The sequence below is a fragment of the Strongylocentrotus purpuratus genome, unplaced genomic scaffold (assembly GCF_000002235.5).
Source record: "Strongylocentrotus purpuratus isolate Spur 01 unplaced genomic scaffold, Spur_5.0 spur5_scaffold_6, whole genome shotgun sequence".
Taxonomy (NCBI): Eukaryota; Metazoa; Echinodermata; class Echinoidea; order Camarodonta; family Strongylocentrotidae; genus Strongylocentrotus; species Strongylocentrotus purpuratus.
This window is the reverse complement of record NW_022145612.1, coordinates 38698097-38719546: the sequence shown is the minus strand read 5'-3', so window position 1 is coordinate 38719546 and position 21450 is coordinate 38698097. Positions and strand designations below refer to the sequence as shown.

Genomic DNA, 21450 nt, shown 5'->3' with positions numbered 1-21450 from the left:
TTCCATTTCATATAGCATCTTTGCTATCAAAATGAACTGATTCATTTGTAAATTGAGCTATATGCTCCTTTTTATATGGATAACATTGTAATTAATATAGGATAATATAACATCAGGAGGGGGTGGAGATAAACAGAAGAAGGGCGAGGAAGAGATAAGAAAGAGGGAGAGAGAACTAATGCTGTTTATTCTTTTTAATTCATGTATGCATTGAACAATTTTAGATCTGAGCAACCATAGATCAACCTGTTTGAAATGCATGTCTGTAAAAATGAGAGCATTGTGACTATTTTTAAAGCCATTCTTTTCCACATTTTTGTCTTGATTTACAGAATATTCAACATGTTTGAAATTCGTGTTCATCACAATGGGATCATTAGGCCAAAAATCCGGATTTTAGTTATCCGGATTTTGGTTATCCTCTTAATTGCTGTCTGTCATCAATTATCCCATTAAAAATCCTCTAACGAAGCAAGAAAATTCTCCCTTGAAAGGATTTTTCAAGGGATTTTTTTTTGTTTTTTTGTGACACCGCCTATTATGACTTAAAGAACATCAAGTTCATGAACATCACAACTAGAGCATTTTGTTTTAATTTTTGTTTTAAAGCAATTTCCCCCCTCTATTTTTATCTTGATCTACAGAGTATCAGGTGGAGAACTCTTTGATAGGATAGTGACCAAAGGTAACTACACAGAAAAAGATGCCAGTGAGATAATGAAACAGATACTTGAAGCTACCACGTACATCCACGGCAAAGGAATCGTACATAGAGACCTCAAGGTAAGCAAACCTGCAAAAGACATGTCATTCTGACAATTAGTGAAAATTGAAAGTTGGTCTGAAGGTTCCCATGAACTTGTAGCATGGGATATTTACATTTTTATACTAATTATTTATGTAAACATTTTAGGAAATTACATGTATATGTTCTTTCAAGTTTCAATTAAAGTTTCCTTAAAGAATAGTAGTGTTCCTGTAAAAGACCCTTGTGGTACACCCATATGGCTTCCAAATGCCTTCACTGCTTTGGTATAAATGATATTTATATAATCGTTTTAATTAGCAATAGTTCTATTGTATGTGGCTACATCACTAGGATCATTCATAGCATCCCCAGGAGTGCTTACAAATTAAACTTATCAGGGAATTTTTATAAAATGTTTCCTTCTCATGTTAACAGAGAGCTGCTAAAGATGGAGAATGCATGCGCCTCAATACAGGATCGAACTTGCATAATTATAAATGGTTTTTCTTCCAGCAGTCTTTCTTCCTATGATCTTGGTTGTTGGTCACACGCGGCCCTAGAAGATGGCATTGACATTTTGGATTGTTTTTATGAAGGATCCAAGATTTTTTGTTGATTAAAGCTCTGAGCTTGAATCTCCAGTGAATCTCCTGGAAAAAGCTATAAAACTTTGAAATAGCCATCTGGAGCATCCACTATATAGAAGTGGATATTTGCGGCCATTCATTTTGCAATTCTGCCCTCGGTGATCATTATGATACATGTAGCTCACTATGAAACAATAGACTCACATGAACAACAATTGCATGCTCATGTGACTTTCAAAGTCTGTCTCTGCGGCGTCTCTGTGGAGTCTTCGAAGAGGACCTTTGCATAGGCAACAGTTCAATGTGTAGCCAACAAGACAGAAGAATGTCAAACATTCCGTCTGCACCAGTTATGAGTTGGTGCCTGTAATCATCTGAAATACAATTAGTAGGACTGAATGCCAAACGCATTACTGCTCTCATGTTTTTAAGTACCAACATGGACCTCTATAATTATTTCATTAGAGGGATAGATATTCTTAGAAAGCACCTTGATGTGAATGGGAAGGGCCTCTGACTCTGTTTAGGGTGTAGCATTGAAACAATGCCCTTTCGATGTGTGTATGTTATTACTTTTATAATTGGTTCTTTGTTCAAGAGGCTTGACCACAAAAGAAACTGATGTTGTGTTTTCTTTTTCTTGTGAACATCGGGGTAGAGCTATAATAATTAGATTAACAAAATTGAAATGCTAAAATAGAGAAAAATATAAATTTTGTGGAGATTTAAAAGCACTTTTCAATTCAAAATAAGTTGAATTGAACACAATTTCCCCATTAAAATGCATGTTTCAAGTAATAAAGTTTCAAGTTCAAAGGACTAATATTGATAATGTCAGTAGAGAGTAGTTCTTCTTATATTTTATTACCCGAAAATAGCCCTAATTATCCTTTCTTTTTAGAATGGTTCTATGTTCTTTATTTTTTGGTTTCTTATACTGTCTGTTCTATTTATGTTTTTGGTGTTATTGTGCCATGACTCAATGAAAATGCAATAGTAGCCTGTGATGTTAGATGTAACTAATTCTGTGAAAAAGGGCCCTGTTCATTTTTGTTTGTCAGATATTTGATCATGAGGATCCTGGGTAAAGAATTCTGGAACTGAAACCAAAGAAAAAAAGAACATAGAACCATTCTAAAAAGAAAGGATAAGTAGCCTACCTAGATGTAGCAGATCTATACACCAGCTTGACAGGGCAGGAATGTGTTCACATATGGCTTGTTTTAATTTAATAACTTTCTCAAACAGTCGGCACACAGAGATAATGTGCAACAAGGGCACCGTTATGGTAATTGCTTCACAATATGAAAGCAACATCTGTCTGTTTCAATCGATAATGTTGCATACTGATTTTGTATCTCTTGTACTCGAGCAATTAATTTCAAAGCCCCGCCATGCTCTGACTCTGCGGGCCCTTGCATCAAAGGCATGACCTTTTCTTTCAGCCTGGGCTAAATTAGCCTAATTAAGCTTGGCCTAGGCTTAATGGGTTCCACCGTTTATGATGTAACCATGTCTGTCTATTCTTCCAGTCTAACTTGTAGTGCTGTTTGGAGAATGTTCTTCCCCAAATTGCTTTTGATTCATCTCGAACAAGTGCACACTGTTCATGCTGTGTTTTGAGGAACGGTCACACAGAAGCAGGCAGATGGGACTATATAGAGGTCACAGTTTTTCCCCATCTGGCTAATGAGTGCTGTTTGCAGTGACAAACTCAATTATACAGAAATTCATTCCATGTGACCTCTAATTTCTATTCCTTCCCCCCCCCCCCTATTTTTTGGCATTATGTAACTTAATATTAAAAGGAGATTGTAAGACAGCAAACCATGTCGAGACACTTCGGAGGTTAGCTTAGTTGCTCCCTCTCTTCTGAGGGGCAGTTCTTGGCGGATGGTATGGGAACTGAAGTCGCCCCCCCCCCCCAGAAAAATAGAGGTTTAGTTATTTCATTTTGATAGTAGAGTAACAGAGACGCCAAGTTCAAAGATCGGCAATGCGTGACATTTTCATGATTCAGTGCGCGTGCAAGGGTATAACACACGTATAAGGTATAGAGTGTTAAGAGTGTATAGAGTGTATAGAGTGTTAAGAGTGTTATACCATTGAAAGTGAAAGTAGACATGGCTTATCCCGGGGAGCAGCTGGACAACATCATTTATTGTCAGCAAAGTTTGCTGTGGGGATACCCAAGGACAAGTGTGACTCATCGGGAGGCAGTGGTGAGGAGAGCGGGGGAACGAGATTCTACCACCGGGCTTGATGGGCGTGGTGATCATCGACGGAGGTCCAGTTTACAGCGGCGTCAGGAAGGAGCCATGCAGTGGGTAGACTGTCCGGAATTTTCGTTGGTGATCTTACTCGAGCTGAGGAGCAAGGATTTTACTTCCTAGTAGTGAACTGTGTACATGTATTTATAATCATATTCTCTTTTTTTAATTATTAGTCGTTGTATTTGAAAATGAATGTCTTAGTATTTTATATGTCTATCTTTTTATTATGTTCACACAATGTCCACACAAGTTTTAGATATGTTCGATTTCAATCACTAAAACGTTTGAAATATTTCCGATCACGAATTTTATATTATCATAATTCATCAGCCACCTTTCAAACGGAAATATATCGAGTAGAGAATTGTGTTTTTAATCTTATACTTCTTAGTGGTGATGTGGAAACCAATCCCGGTCCAAACTATAAATTTCCATGTAGAACATGTGAAAAACCAGTTAAGAATAATCAAAACGGTCTTCTGTGTTCCATATGTCAAAAATGGCATCATACCAAATGCCAAGATATAAGTATACACGAGTATACTAGATTATACCAAAACCCAAATGAAAAATGGACTTGTTTAACATGTTCTTTACCCTCTTTTTGCGACTCGCTATTCACAAACTCCATTACAAATGTTGCACGTACTCGACGTATAAGTGAATCTGAATTAAGTACCCCAACCAATGTCGATAACACAACACTTTATGAATGCTTTAATGATAAATTCGAGGCAAAAGGCCTGCATTTCGTCCATTTAAATGTTAGATCCATTTTGTATAAAATTTCTGAACTTCGATTACTTTTTTCTAAGAATAAAATTTCCATTATCGCAATTTCTGAAACGTGGTTAAACTCGTCTGTAAATGATGAAGAAGTCTGTATAGATGGATATTGCATTTTACGACGAGACAGAACATCTGGGCAAGGAGGTGGTGTTTGCCTCTTTATTAGAAACGATATTGCCTTCAATTTAAGAGCCGATCTCATGTTAGAAAACGTTGAATCATTGTGGGTCGATGTCCTTTTACCACGAACCAAACCAATTACATTTGGCGTCTACTACAGACCCCCTAAAGATCATACTTTTATTGAAAGACTCTCCGAAACTTTTGATAAATTAACAAAAGACGATGAGGTCATAGTTTTAGGAGACATAAATATTTGCCTTTTGCGAAAGTCTCCATTATCCAGAAAATATGAAAATATATTGAATTTAAATGGTTTGAACCAACTTATAAATCTGCCCACTCGTACATCACAGACGACTTCCTCATTAATAGATCACGTATTATGTAGTAAAGAAGAGCATATATGTCAAAGTGGCGTTATTGACCTTTGCATAAGTGATCATTCACTAACTTATTGCTCAAGGAAGCTTATTAGGCCCGTGTTTGGGCACCACAAAACTATATTCATTAGAAGAATGAAAAGTTATAATGTAGATGATTTCAATTTAAATTTATCTCTAGTTGATTGGTCTAAAATAACAGAATGTAACGAAGTAAATATGGCATGGGCAAATTTTAAAACTATTTTTTTATCAATAGTTAATATGAGTGCACCTCTTAAACAAGTAAGAATCAAACAAAGAACAGAAAAATGGATGAACAATGAAATTATTGCGATAATTAAAGAGAGAAATGTAGCTTACAAAAATATGAAAAGGGATATTAGTAATTTGGATCTCGCAAGAAAATACAAAGCATTAAGGAATCTAGTACAAAGAAAGGTTAAAAGAGCTAAAGTCGAATATTTTCAAGATCAAATTGAAGAAAACAAACATGACTCCAGGAAGTTATGGAAAAATTTGAAGGGTTTAGGTCTAAAAGGCAAAGGGAAAAGTGCTCAAGAGACAGTTATTAATGTCCAGGGAGAATTATGTCATGATAAATCAAGAATAGCAAATGAGTTCAATAATTATTTTACAACTGTGGCTGACAAGTTAGCGTGTAAATTACCAGTAAACACGAACAAATTCCATGCCGACAGTGAAAGATTTCAAAAGTTTTATGACGAGAAAGACATCTCAAAAGATAGTTTTCACTTTTCTCCAGTTACAGAAAAGTTTGTTTTAGATGAGTTAAACAAGTTGAAAGTATCGAAAAGTACTGGACTAGATATGATACCAGCCAGATTTTTAAAAGATGGGGCGAGAAATTTGTATGAACCTTTGAATTATATAATCAATTTATCTCTTATGTCTTCTACCTTTCCTGACGACATGAAAATTGCAAAAGTAACACCGCTACATAAAAAGAAAGACAAAACTGACGTTGGTAATTATAGGCCTATCAGTGTTTTAAGCGTAGTTTCAAAAATTTTGGAAAAATCGGTTCATGCTCAAATAGAGAAATATTTTCAAGAAAAAAAGTTAATATATGAATTTCAGTCCGGCTTTCGTAACGGATATTCCACTGAAACATGTTTGATACATTTATCGGATTTTGTTAGGAATGAAGTTTCTCAAGGGCACTTTGTTGGAATGGTTCTTCTGGACTTACAAAAAGCCTTTGATACTGTAAATCATAACATACTGTTAAAGAAATTGGAAGTGATGGGTTTGGATTCGGCATGTGTTAAATGGTTTAGATCATATTTAACTAATCGTCATCAAGTGGTAACTATGCAGAAGGTAATATCTGATTCCCTGCCTATTAAATGCGGGGTTCCACAAGGGAGCATTTTAGGCCCCATTCTCTTTATGTGTTATATTAATGATATGTGTACTTGTGTTAATGATTCTAAATTACTTTTATATGCTGACGATAGTGTGTTACTATATTCAGATACAAATCCTAAGTCAATTGAAGAAAAACTAAGTGCAGAATTGGCAAAATGCATCGAATGGATGACAGACAACAAGCTTAGTTTACATGTTGGAAAAACAGAAAGTATTTTATTTTGTTCGAAGGGAAAGTTTAAATATACACGTGACTTCAAGGTTACCTATAATAATCAAGTGATTGAGAGAAAAGATTCAGTAAAATATTTAGGAATAAATTTAACTAGTGATCTGTCATGGACAGGTTTGGTAGATTCAATTTCCAAAAAGGCTAATTCTCGCTTAAAATTTTTGTATAGATACCAAACTTGTATGAACATGAAGTCGAGACGTATTTTGTGTTTTGCTTTGATACAATGTTTATTTGATTATGCTAATGCTGCTTGGTACAGTAGTCTGGGCAAGATGGATAAGAAAAAGTTAAGAATAATTCAGAATAAGATGGTAAGATTTATTAATTGCTTAGGCCCAAGAACACACGTCGGGAAAAATGAACTTGAAGAAGCAGGTATACTCCATGTAGGTCAAAGGTCTAAACAACTCGTGTTACACCATGTCCATAAAATATACTACTCAGATGTAGATCATTATATTACTAATAATTTTACTCGTGTCTCAAATATCCATGGATACGATACAAGAAATAGTCATTTTAATTTTGTTTTACCCAAGCGAAAAGGACAAATTGGAAACTCTTTTTATTTTAATGGTATCCAATTTTGGAATTCTCTCCCAAAACATGTCAAAATAGTTAAGAATTTTTCACACTTTAAAAGTGTATTAAAACAATACCTTAAGCATGAATCCCTTCAAGAACAGTAATATCAGTTATCTTAAATCACAGTTCATTATGTGTAGCGCATGTTTTTAAGTTTAATCTTGCATAATATACCCATAGACGTAATACAATGGACTATCGACGAAGCAGTTTCTTTGATCCTATGAGTTCCACCGGCAAGGTTTAAATTTCGCGCCGATGCAAAAACCCAGCGGTGGTCCCACCGCAACCCGACAGCTGGATGCGATCACTTGCGCAATCTTTCATAATCGCAACAGCAAGCTCGCGATTTGGGGTTGTTCGCTGCTCCTTCAAATCGTTGAGAACCTAGTGTTAAATAGTATGAGCGCTCTCCGCCATGCGGTCGTAGCGAACATGTTTTCGTCTTTGTGCCTGACGATATTATTGTTATTGTTTTCAGCGTTGTATTTATACTAACAATTATTATTTATTTCGATGTGTGTATTGTTCCATAATACATATTTTTCTCGTACTCATGAGCCATGTGTTGTTTATAAAGTAATTAGAAGGGCAGGATTATCATTAGATGACATAAATAAGGAAGAACTTTATGATTATGATGGGCAGTCCATATATCGACATAGCAGACGACGGAAATGTTGAATATTTTGCAATGGTCAATTCCCAAATTTACGGACACAGATATTTATCCTAATTCCTAGATTCTCAAAAAAAACGTACACATATAGTAGGCCTAGAATCTACATCAAGATAAAATAAGATAAAATCTGAGGGAAGAAAAAAAAAGCAGTCACTCTCGGATTAACAAGTCCAAAATATAACTTGAAAAAAACATGCACCCGCCGATCTCTATCAATGGGACTACGTGTGCAATTTGGATTAGACAAAGGCACGGCAATTTAGTGGTCATGATGCGAAGAAGTCACGCATTACCACAGATTTTCTGAGCACTCACGAAAACAACCCCATTCTTCCAATGCCTATAAAAAAAACGCACGCAAACGCAACAAATAACGAATGATTGTATTCGACAAACGAAGGATTTGTGATCACCACACCGTCGTTGGTTTCACAGAGAAATTAACGGAAACAGGAGAAAAAAACACTTTTTAAACTGTATTTTGTAAGCTCTTGTGGTGACTTTCCTTGCTTATATGATGAGTTTGCTACACACCAACACAAATTCGTAAAAAATCGAAGAAATCACCGATTTCAACGGCTTTTTTTACAGATTGGCGAGCATGAACAGGACGTAAACCTCATGTTTACATCCGGGGCACTATTGACGTAGTATTTAGCTGCGCATGGGCAGAAGGCTCTCGTGTCACGATTCATTCATGAAATGAGAAGCGCAAATCGTGGGAAGCATTGGTCAGTGCGAAGCGACGTGGCCGATAGAGGTCGGCAAAATCCCGGTGGATCTCATAGGACCAAAGGACCCTTATCGGAGCTTATCAAAACATGCCCGCAGCGTTGCGGTCAGACTTAAAACATAGAAGAAAGTAAGACATAAGAACAGGTGGTAGCTATCATTACTTTTACTACTCTTGCCGTCAAAAGTCCATTTCTATTACGTCTATGATATACCGTAGATCATTGTTTGCTATAAGTTCTAGAAATTTTTGTTGTTGTTTATGTTATATTATTTATTCGTAATATTCGTAGTAGTTATTAGTTGTGATATTTTATTCTCATGCCGTACTGTACACGTACTTTATAGGACCCCGTTGGAAATAAGCCTTTTCCGGCTTTCATGGGTTATCCTGTCAATGTATCTTCTCGTTCCATTTGCTTTATGTATGCATTCAATGTACTATACTTGACGAATAAAACCAACCAACCAATCAATCATAGTGTTTTTCAAAATGTAGCGCGCGTGTCGTGCGTAAGAGCATTTTCAGACCCTCGAAATGCGTGATGTCACACCTAATGCGTGATACTTGGTAGCTCTGGAGTAAGCCTGTTTTTTCATCATATGGTGAACAAAAGATTCATTCAAGAGGGATTAAATCCAAACTTGTGAAACTTCCAGAATCAACTGACGTAATCAAGGAAGTACTCACTGACCAACTTGATATTTCTTTTGTACATTCCGAAACTTTGAATGGCCAATGTCAGCTGAAGTAAAGCAACCCTGGTAGAAAATGTAAAAGCTTCCTAATATGTGTTGGGGGAGGGGGGGGGGTGGGTAAACCCGTGAACAGCCATTCACTCGATTGCTTCACTCCCTCACAGCAGAAGCCCTCTAGAGCACACCTCATCCTAATTTTTCTACTCACACATTTCTATTCCATTTTATCTCTATTTCCTTATATATGTATATTAACATCTTTCTTTCTCTCCGCTTAACTCTCTCTCACTCTCTTTCTCTCTTTTCTTTCTTTCTTTCTTTCTTTCTCTCTTTCTTTCTCTCTTTCTCTCTCTTTCGCTATTTTGTTTTCACTATTTTTATTTTCCATTCTCCATTCCTTCCTTTCATATAGATTTAACATTAGGTATCACAAGACATAGAATTCATATGGATAGAATATATATGTACATATTAACATCTTTCTTTCTCTCCGCCTAACTCTCTCTCTCTCTCTCTCTCTCTCTCTCTCTCTCTTTCTCTTTCTTTCTTTCTATCTCTCTTTCTCTCTCTCTCTTTTTCGCTATTTTGTTTTCACTATCTTTATTTTCTATTGTCCGTCCTTCCTCCCATATGGTTTTAACATTTAGCACTATAGAACATAGAATTCAGATGATATCGCCAAACCTCTACTGAGGCATCAGACAGTGAAAAAAAGTTTGACAAGGTAATCAAGGGGGGAGGACGAGAGAAAAACAAACTATGGGCGGTTGGATTGTTTTGACAACATCTATATATTGATAGAGCTGTCACTCATTGGCCGTCAGTCAGCAGACGTGGAGATAACAAGTAGCCCATGTCTGCACTCAAAATTTTAAATAGGGTACAGCTATAACACTATCGCAAAGACTTTAACAAATGGATATACAAGGGATTTTTAAGAGCCTTGTGTATCACCTATTAAAATGAGGGAACATTGCAGTGAAGTCTTGCATAATCTGAACGCTATTTCTATGGTACGGTATGTAAAATGGGGATTGAAATTGCTTGTGAGCAAGACATTTAGAAAGTCTCTGTGGTCCAATTAAATAGTTCTTGTCTAGATTAATTTCCAACTAATTTTCTTTAACAGTTCTGCTCTTTGCTATTGCTATCATAGTGACACAGTAGGACTCTCCATTTACACAGGTCTAGTTCAGATGGTCCCCCAAATTTGAACTTATAACCCCAAAACTTCCAATATTTAAATGGGCCACTACAGACTATAGAATTTTCAATCTTGACCCTTTATGACAAAACACTACTGTGGATCCCTGAATTGAAAGAGCAGAATTAAATTTACAAGATTACATCAGTATTTGACTAACCAAAATGAACGCAAAGATTTGAAAAAGATATCAAACTAATGCAATTACAAGGGAAGGGAGTTGATATTCACATTTTTTTTTAAATCTGTGATTGTGTTACCCCTCAAATTGGTATGAGACCCTTGTAGTCCTCATCAGGTGATAAATTTAGATTAATGGGTACAGCAAGAAAACGATATATGTTGTTTACTGAGAGGCTAGAACTGAGGGCATTTACTCATCCCATTTTTACACAGATTTAAGGACCTTCTGGCTCAGCAACCAATTTATTTTGCCTTGCCTTGAGACATTTGTTTCTGACAAGGTTACTGATTGCCAGATGTCGTGTACAACAATCACAACTTCAGTGGGTTGCGTTTGTTGTGACAGTATGAATGTTGACGAAGCTGCCACACAATACACAAACCAGCATGGCTACGGGGGAATGATGGCAACATTGGCCTTGTCCACACTTGAAAGACAGTAGCCACATAGGCCCTGTTCACGCTTGGAGATCATATCATATTTTTTTTTTGTCATTCACGGTTAGAGATTGTAGCCATATGGGCCTCTTCCACCCTTTTAGAAAGGAACCATATAAGAACCACATTTATGTAGTAGCTTCATGGGTTGTTAACTATCTCCTATCGGCAGCAACAATCGAGGCAGTTAACCATTAGTTTATTTGCGTTCACGTAAGACCTCCTCACACTTGGAGTATCCTTTAATATTTTTAAGCATTATCATTTTTGCATTGATCAGCAATCCTAGGTATTCTACCATTCAGTGTGTTGCACATGCTTCCTGCGACACTCATAAAAGCGACATGAGCCACATTATACTCTCTGGTAGAACTACATGGGCATCTTCGACACTCATATTTAATAGCTGCCTTATATCTTTAAAAAGTGACCATGGATAACCTTTTATCTTTGGCAGCAGTGATCCTAGCCAGTCACCCATTAGCTGTGTTCACATTAGACAGGTTCACACGGCCCTGTTCACACTCAATATTAGCCACATGAGCCACCCATGCACATGCAGTTAGATTTCACTGTTCCTTTTTCTTGTGACCCATTTTCCCTCCATGCGAATATGATAAGTATCAAACCTATTCAAGATGATGTAGATTGTCATCATAGCTACTACAGTAGCTATTAGGAGGAATATTGAATAGTAAAAGTTTATGGTAGATCTCAATATCTATTGATTTGTGTCAAATGCAGGGCTCTTTATCAACAGGAGTCCAGGGAAAATGGAATTCATATTAAACTCTGATAATTAATCTTTTTTCAAGATGGACCAGTTGTTGGCAACAAAATTTTCCTGTATTTTAGTTAGGGATTAGCCCTGGCTGAATGAAGGTAACTTCAAGAAAAGTAGTGGTACTAAAAGGTAACACTACAAAAAAAGCCTATTGTAAAAATAAAACTGAAGCTTATGTAGTTGATGACCCATGAGGTAGGCTGTGACGTCATTCCCACAAAAGTTCAAGAGAAGGGCTGCCGATCGTCTCCGAGGGGATTCAGAAATGTTGTGAAGATGTTTCAGGTTGATGGATGTGAATTTCCTGAGCTCCTTCAAAATAGATCACTTTCAAAATGCATACAGAAAGATTTTCTTTTGTTTTGTTTGTAGGGCGATTTTCTATTTCTTTTCTATTCTTATTATTTTCTATATATCCTTGTAAGCTTTCAAGAGCTTTCAGTTTTCATGTATTTATTGGTGTAATCTATAAGTCTGTTTTCATAGGGTATCTATAGTATGTTAATATGGGCAAACAAATGAACAAAGCACTTGCCTGCATGGACATGCAAAGCTTTCTATCCATAGGTCTCTTCTTGTATGGGAATCAGTCCCTGAGGCAAAATATTTAAATTGTAAGCATATTTGATGTTGTATTGTACATTTTATTCTCCCCTTTGCATTAGAACAAGCCTTGAATTTTACTTAATAATTCAGAGACGAAACAAAAAAAGCAAAACAGAAACAAAAGAGAATAGCAACAGATGTGGCTGAGGAGGGAGGAAGAGGGAGGAAGAGGGGGAGGGGGGGGGGTATATAGGATTTATCAGTCAATGAGTGAAATAATATTCATGAAGTGTGCCCTCTAAAGCAAAGACTAATTTTCTCTGCTTTACCTGTTTTTACATTCATACTTGCAAACGGCCATTAACCACATACATGGTATTAAATTACCGGAGTACACGGTGCACATCTTAAGTAGATGGTAACATGTTGACAGAAAGTAAAAAATACATAAAACTTCTGCAAATGCACAATAGAAAGTTTAGTATTATAAATAGAAATGTTATAAATTGTATTTACCAGTACATTTCTTAATGGAAGGTTGAGTGCACATTTTCCTTTACAATTGGTAGTATTAAGCATTTCTTGGTACTGAACCAATTTCACTTGCCTAGTCATTGTGGAATATGTACTGTAAAATAAAAAAGAATTGAAAAATTCACTTTTTTGAAAGAAAAACATACAGTTTGAGTGGCATAATGTCAAGAACCTGCTGATATGGCATGTCTGCCTATATGGTGTGTCTGTATATGGTGTCTGCAGAAAGTCAGTTCTACGTAAACTTTAAGTCGTACGTGTACTTCCGAGTTGATGCCTTCTGGCTCTTCGCAGACAGTATAAATTATTTAGTCACGTGCAGATTTATGGAGCTTGAAATAAGTGCCTCCTTGCTAGAATAGGCAGACAAAGGCTTTGAAGCATGTAGTACAATACGCTCTGGGTGAAATACACATGTAATGGTTTTCTCTTGTTTGACAAGTTTCTCTCGGCCTATCAGTTTTATATGTGGGATACGTTACTTTCGCTTGCTTGGTGCAATGTATTTCTTTTGGTTTTGTTTGTTGTGCCTCGTGAATAATTTTCCACAATCTCTATCCGACTGATAAATTCGAGGAAAAATGTGCCTTGAACTCACTCATTTTCGGATTCTTGTACTTGCTGTATAATTTGCAATATGTTCTTTTTAACTGTTTTCACCGGTGGAACATATTCCTGAAATTTTTAAAATCATATTATGAACAGAATAATGAAGGTGAAATTGCAGTGTATTGCAGATCAAAACCTACCAATCTTATATAGATCAGATAAGGCTTGTTTGACCCAACAGATCCTGCTTACATGTTATAAAATTGTTGTGTCTGACCAGGGACTTTGTATTTCAAACCCACAGGCCAAGTCACCAAGTAAACAGGATTAATGGAACAATTGCGAAAAAATTGAAACCTTTTTGAAAATCTAGAGGGTCATTTAATCTTGATGCCCTGTTAGTGTCAAGCCCCAAAGATATGAAATTTCTACTCGTCCAATCACTAGCAATGCCCTAGCTATGTACATCTTGGCATTTAGTGTAGTCAATTAAGAGCCAATCTGCAGACTAGCCAACCATGCACCACACTCACAATTAGCTAAGAGCTTTCATGTCAGAGCTGTCCCCATTGCTCCGTTAAAATCTTCACCGTCAAAAGAAGAGCCTGTCTTTGATGATACCCGCTTTACCAGACGCCCTCCAAGCACAATCCATGTATTATTGACTTTGACAATTGACAATTAAGGAAGCAACTTCACGCAAGTTTATTTTGAAGAATTTGTAGTTATTAAGCTAAAACGGTGAAAGCTTAATGTGTATTGATGGTGTTTTTGTCTATGATGCTACAAAATGAAGTATGCTTTGTAGATTACAGCAAACAAGGGACCTCTGTCCCAAAATCCTGTCCAAGGGACCTATAGTTTGGCAATGTACAGGCATGTTTGCCTCTGCAACAACCTGGATATGAACAAACCCCGTCTTTAAGATTCTCTAATTTTGTTTCCTTTTACAGTGTTTCTATATGGTAATTATCATCTGTTTAGACCTAGGAAGGCGTCAAATCTCTGTGCAATGAAGGAACCTTTTATCTCTTGAAAACTAAAAGCATGGGAGTTAATTTCATGTCTCTCAGAGGCAATACATGTATTGTCTGCTGAAAGCCAAAAGGGTCATAACTGTGTTTTCACAGAGATTTGATGCCCTTCTATAGCTCTCAACAGAGGATAATCACGATATAGACACTTAGACAGTGAGACTCTACCTTTTCATGAAGGCTGCATGTTATATGTTTCCATTGAGTGATCACATTGTACAGGCTACATTGTATATGTTTCTATTCATCTTCTGTTCAAGTACTTTGGCTGTGACTGAGTGTTGTACACCACATTCACCTGGGGTTCTCCTGGACATTGGCAAAGGTCTTTCTCGTGGGTACGCGCCCTCTCCTGAACCGTGATGACCTCCCCTTGTCTGGACCGAGAGACTGCTTATCAGCATTTGAGGTGTGCCGAATTACACTTTTTATCACCGCTCCTGAGGATACCGCTTTCGATGATTGCGGAAGATAGGACCGATGTTTATTCTTCGGAGGGCTAACAAGTTTTAATCTCATCCTCTCTGACCATTCCCAATGATGTTGGAAGTTTTCTTTCTTTTTCGATGATGTATATAAAAGAAAAGTTTTAATGCATGCCAGCATTCCCGGCGGACATGAAACAAGTGGACCGATATGGTATTGAGGATGAGCGGCAAGTCAAGTGTCTTTGTCAATACGATAAGTCATGAGAGGCGAGTGCCTAATATGAAACGTTGCCGCTTGAAAACTGGAAAATTGTGTCTAGACATGATGAAATGAATCCTTATGTACATATTTTCTTCTTTTTGGTCTACATTTGCCCTTTTTTCCAGCTTATAGATGAAAGTTGATTTTCAACCTCATGTTACAGAATATAAACTCGATAGATTTCAAAGAACAACACCCTTTTTTCTTTGACTTTGAGCAATATACTGAGTATTACGAGATTTTAAATATCTAGAAAAGTGGGAGAAACAAGGTTAGTAAGTGTAGAAGCTGAAGTAAATAAGCAGAATTAGACAGAGGGAAATATTAAAATGAGAGAGGAGGAGGGGGGAGGGGGTCAGTAAAGCACAAAAGAGTTATAAGGTGGTATTAGCACCATAAGAAAAGGCAGTGCAGAAATAACAAAGAAACAATGAAGGAAGAGAAAAAGTTTAAAAAACACAGAATGCTCTTGCACATTGATTTCATATTCATACTCCCTACTTATAAATGAAGGGACTTGCCAGGAACGGTTGAAGGGGTACGTCATGGACATGTTATCAATAACCATTGTATACATGAACCATGTGAAATTAGGGTTAGGGTTCAAGTAAAGATTTAACAATAAATTTGTTATAATAAAATTCTTGTCTAGAAAATATGAATTCCAAAGACCCTCATCTCACAAAGGCCTTACATAATGTTGATACAAGCAAGTGTCAGATTATTTCAGTTTAGTTGATCAAACCAATTAAGTTAATCTAAAAAAACATGATGGATTGGCTAAAAGTTATAACAAAAAATTGCTAGGAAAGTGATAGCAATTCTAAGCCATAAAACCAGTTAAAATAAAAGCTTGAACCACTAATGAGGTAATCTGTGTATGGGATGGGATGATCGGAACCAGTGCGCCGGCCTACCTGTAAAGGGCGGCCTCATGAGAGAGTATATAAACAAGTCACGTGAGGTGTGAAAGTCAATTTGGCAATCTGAAATGGACTAATGGAAATCAAACAAGGTGTGATGCATAATTAGGGTCTGTTCTCATGGCTACAATAATGTGTTTTATTGGCTGTCCGCAAAAAAGGCCTAAGAGCTACATGTGTGTATGTATTGTCAACGGTGGTAACGGTCTTCTTGCAGATAGCCCATGATATATTTTGTCTTGTGCTATTTGTGAAGATAGGCTATCATGCTGGAAATCAATCATTAAACAAAGATCTGGTACTATTATGGGGATGTAGTGACGTGCAGATTAATTGGAATTAAGCTGTGTTGTTGTCTCACATCAGCATCAATTATATCAACAGTTAAGTGGACCCAATAGATGCAAAAACCTGCTTTTGTTAAAAACATATTTAAAGTTTTCAATTTTTTTCAAATGACGATATCATTCTCCTCAAAAAAAGTACTCTGAGAAAGTACTGCAAGTCATTTAGTTTAGTAGAAAAGGGTAGAATCTGCTTGTAGTCACCAGAATAACTCCTTGGTTAAATTCAGTAATATATCAGTTTTTAATAACAAATCATAGTTGCTTTGCAAAACATAGTGAATAGTGGCACGACAAGATGCTTCCGGAAGATAAAATGCATAAAATCTTCATTTTGTCATTCAGAGGTAGAACCACATTGTTAGGATTTTGAGCTATTAAATGCATCTGTAATCTTGATGAGGCTTAAAGTTAGCTGAATTTCTATTCAGATATGTTAAAAAAGGACTTTTATTTAGATAAATATTATGCAATTTGCATTCCGAACAAGTCTTTTTCGTGCCACTATATTTCACTTAAGTACCTGATTGGCATAACAGTTGCATAATCTTTGTGAGAACAAAGGAGTTAATGAGGGATCTTATATCACTAAGATCTTTGTTAACTCTTTAGTTTTAAATATCATGCTCCTCCCTTGCACACATCCCACACCGAGTGCGCAACTCCTGATAATACACCCGTCGAGGGTGACAATGAAAGGCAAGGACTGTCTCAGGTTAAGCATTGAGGGCGTGTTATTGTCTGTGGTTGATTGGGCGGACAACACGGAGACAGTACAGGCAGTGGACTGGATCCATCTAGGCATGATCCATGACACCGATATTTCCCCCTCTATGTGAACAGACATGTACCCAGGCCAGGCAGCCAGCCTTGTCGTCCCTGGATTATTACGCTGTTAGTTTTTATGGTGTCTAGCGTTTTGGGGGTTGAATCATGAATGTTCAATTTCATCCATTTTTTATTGAATTTTGTTATGGATGGTGGCATGATCGAGGAAGAGATATGGCCCATAATATACAGGGAGATTGGTTGTTAAATTGTTTATAAAAAAGTTGAAAGTCTGAGTCTTTGTAGATTTCTAGTGGTTTGTAGATAGTGAGGTAGCGTATGAAAATATTGATGGGAAATTTGAATGATTGACTATACTTCATATTTCAATTCAGTGGTTTGTATTTAATATTAAATGGATATCCATATATCTAGCATCATTTATCTGTTTATTTTTAAACAATTGTGAAGGTTATTTGATATTCTCATTGAAGTTTATTCTCATTCAATTACCCATTATGATCAGTCAGTGTTTTTTGTTGGTGTATTTTCCTTGAGTTAAATTTGAACATATGAATTTGACGGAGGCTGACATTCACCAACTTTGTGAGGTCTTTTGTCTTTGTTCTACTTTTACATTCCTCAGATACCCCTCCTAAATGTGTAACAAGATAAATGCAAAAATAATCTTTTTAACATGCACCTTAGATTAAAGTCTGTTGGACCTTCATGGACATCTTCTATAATGTTATACAAAGAGTAACTTTAACTTGAACAAATTCAAAAGAATTATTTCATGTTGATTTTGTGTAATAGGAACCTCTTAAATTTTGACATCACCCTTCCTATTCAAGAATTATTTGTAATCCATAATTTTGTAGAAATTATTCTTTACATGATTTTTCTAAAATAATTTTTAAAATCCAAGGTGTATCTACTTTAATCAATTATATTATTAAGATAAAAATTAATTTGTTCAGTACAGTGTTGGACTTGACTATGCCTTTAAGTAGTTTTGAAAGGATTCATTACAAGATCTTCTTTCATAGTTGACTGGGTTAAGGCTTCAATGGAATCTTGTATGGAATCTATAGGTGCATGGTAGGACTTCGCTATATACCATCATATTAAACTTACACTTCAACCCCTAACTTTTCCATCTACTTCACAAACAGGTATCTCAAATGAAATGAAATTGAAATGAAAAGTTTGTGAGGTGTAGGCCTAAGTCTGTTCTAATAGTGATGTTTGCATTCTGGGTCTGTGTGTGTCTCTCTCTCTCTTTTTCCTTTTGTCTTGTTCTTCTTGTCTTGTTCTTGTTCTTCTTCTTCCTCTTTCTTCTTCCTCTTTCTTCTTCTCTTTCTTCTTCTCTTTCTTCTTCTTTTTCTTTCTCTTCTTCTTCTTTTTCTTCTTCTGCAGCTTTAAAAATATCTACTTTATTTTAAGGGTCTTTATGTTGATGTTGTTGCTGCTGTTTTTTTGTAGTTGATTTTCTTCTTCTTCTTCATCTTCTTTCTTCTTTTATCCATCTTCAGTTTTTGCTCTTTTTGTTCAATACTGTTTTTCAAATAATTCACCTTCTTCCATTTGACCATCATACCTCGCCTTTATAAATCTTGCATGCTTGTGTGAGTCCTGAAGTAGATACCCCATCTAGCCTTATCTGAGTGGATTATTGTCAGAGTTATGAAAGTAGGTTTATCCCCAGGTACATTCTTCCGTCTAGACAATACAATTAACCTACATTTTCTACAAATGTCAAGTTTTACTCTCCAAGATTGGCTCGACAAGTCTATCATTTCCTGAGAGAAAAGAAACGAGACAAGTTCAACCACTTTCTAGATCAGGATCTCAGCAACTCCCACCTACCTGCCTGTTGCGTTTTGTTCGTGATGCCTACTTTACAAGATAAGCTTAAATGAACCATGGCTATAGAATGCAGCTTTCATCACCTTACCGCTGTAGATTCCACCACGCCTTAACGAGTGGGTGTAATTCAAGTCCCTGTGGATCTTCTTAAGCCCGTTGAATGTCTCTCTGTAACCCATCTGGTATGCTAGCGAGCGAGCGTCTTCCCTGTTCTGTCGGCAGTGCCCAGCCACGACATGATTCCTTATTGCCACTGATTAAGATACATGACCATCGTATTACCTGTCTCTACAGTCCCAGGTCATTCATTATCCTGTTGTATTGAGAGAATATTTGAAGCAATTATAGAAGCAGTCCCTCTGGTATCTTGTCCATCATGATCTGATGAAGATAAGTTAACCTTTGCACTGCCGATAGCTTCTTGGATTGACTTGGAGCTGCAAGAGTTAAAGGCACTTTCTAACATTGCCAAAATGAGGTCAAGCTCTTTCTAGGGGCTGTATTCATTGAAAAAATCAACTTCATTCTTTTCTACAAGAATTGTAATATTTAATAAAATGGAAGAAAGAATATCTTTACAGATTATGTCTCTAAAATGTAATATACAAGATGTCTCACATTTATTATGGATGTTTGAAAGTAATTCAAGGATTTATATGTTTATAAGTTTTGGATTTTCAGTAAGCCGCTCATGATGTACTTAACTTGCAATTGGGCTGTAATATCCATATTTAAGATTTGATTTTCACATGTGTTTCTAATTTTTATTGGACTTTATCAGGCTATCTGTCATATTGCTTCAGTCAATGTACACAAATCTTTTACCTTTACAAAATCTGTTGGTCTCTGCATTTTACAATTGTGTAAGAAATAAAGATATGCTTTACAATGAAATAATTTGTTTTTTGATGAAACTTTTCATTACATTTTACGTTTTATGAGATTTTTCAACATTTTATCCTTAAAATGTTAAAATAATTGCCATTCATAGTTTGACGGAAATAAAGCCGGGATGATATTTTTCTGAGCTCTTTATATGTTCTTATATGCATTGTTACATTCACAATGTGCTCAAAAGTGGATTATAATTATTAATATTGCTTGTTTCTTCTTTTCCCTTTTCTGTCTTATCTTTACAGCCAGAGAATCTACTATTCTATAGTCCTGATGAAGATTCAAAAATCATGATCAGTGATTTTGGGTTGTCCAAGATCGAGGGTCAGGAGGGCATGTCGACAGCCTGCGGCACGCCTGGTTACGTAGCGCCAGAAGTTCTGAAGCAGCTGAATTATGGGAAGGAAATTGACATCTGGTCAATAGGTGTTATCACATACATTCTGTAAGTGCATGGCTAATATGTAATTCATGCAGTTAGTCATAGGTGGGCCCTCCATTTTGTTTTTTCTCTGATTCCGATAGAAGAGATATTTTATACAAAGCTTGTTAGAACAATGTTATGAATAACACTTATGGTGTAGAAAAGAGTATGGAAAGCAAACTCTATACACATTGCAAAGCTGTGTGTTAACAGACTGATAGAATTATGGAATGTCCAAAGATTGGCAAGTCCAGGGTAGTTTTTGTCCCTAATATTACAGACTATATCACAGAATCCAGTATACCAGGGCCCCCGGTGCACAAAGTCTAGCCATTGATTATATGATAGATTGGTTAATGGTACATATAGATCTTTAGTAAATTAGCAATCAGTCATCGATGTTTCCTAATGCTACAGGGCCCTGCTGTTTGCAAATAGTTGAAGACCCACTATAGCCTTTATCAGATCAATCATCAATTATGCTCCCTATTATGTGATACTTGGTAATACATAGGACACAAAAAGACTAAACACCTTTGACTTGCCAGGATATAAAAGTTAAGAATCTGTATAATTGTTTTGTTTATCACGAGCCAGATTGACAATAGTTTTTTGGCGAAATTTAGGAGTCAATGTCTTTCTGGTCCTCGGGAGATAATTTTATGTTAGTTGCATGAGTCTAATAAGTAAGAAGTTGCATATTGATAAAGACAACCCTTTTTTCATTTTAATTAGGTGAATTTTAATGTAGAGGTTCAGAGAGAAACTGGTCAATGAAATAATCATGCTGGCAATTCATTTAGTATCCATCAGAAATTATTCATTCTCTAAAGAATTCATATGATTTCTGAAAATATATCTGTTGCATTTCATGTCTGTACAAATTTAGTTCAATCACTTTTAACCCCTCAAAAAGTACAGCTTCACTATAAGAACATGTACTGTAACAAATATCAACAACATCTCAAAATTGTTTGAGGCCAGGTACGTGATTGCATCTAGAGATAAAGCCATAATCTTATCTCATTAACCTTTCCTTTC

At 36.2% G+C, this 21450-nt stretch overlaps 1 protein-coding gene across 2 annotated transcripts in view; it reads left to right on the top strand.

Moving 5' to 3' along the window:
- Positions 1–21450, top strand: part of LOC582789 (calcium/calmodulin-dependent protein kinase type 1D) — a 119609-nt gene that overhangs the window by 72904 nt on the left and 25255 nt on the right. For both annotated transcript variants that reach the window (XM_011669719.2, XM_030972876.1), the window contains 2 exons: positions 645–783; positions 20231–20430. In XM_011669719.2, the coding sequence (XP_011668021.2) occupies positions 645–783; positions 20231–20430 (339 nt within the window). The remainder of the gene's footprint in view (positions 1–644; positions 784–20230; positions 20431–21450) is intronic.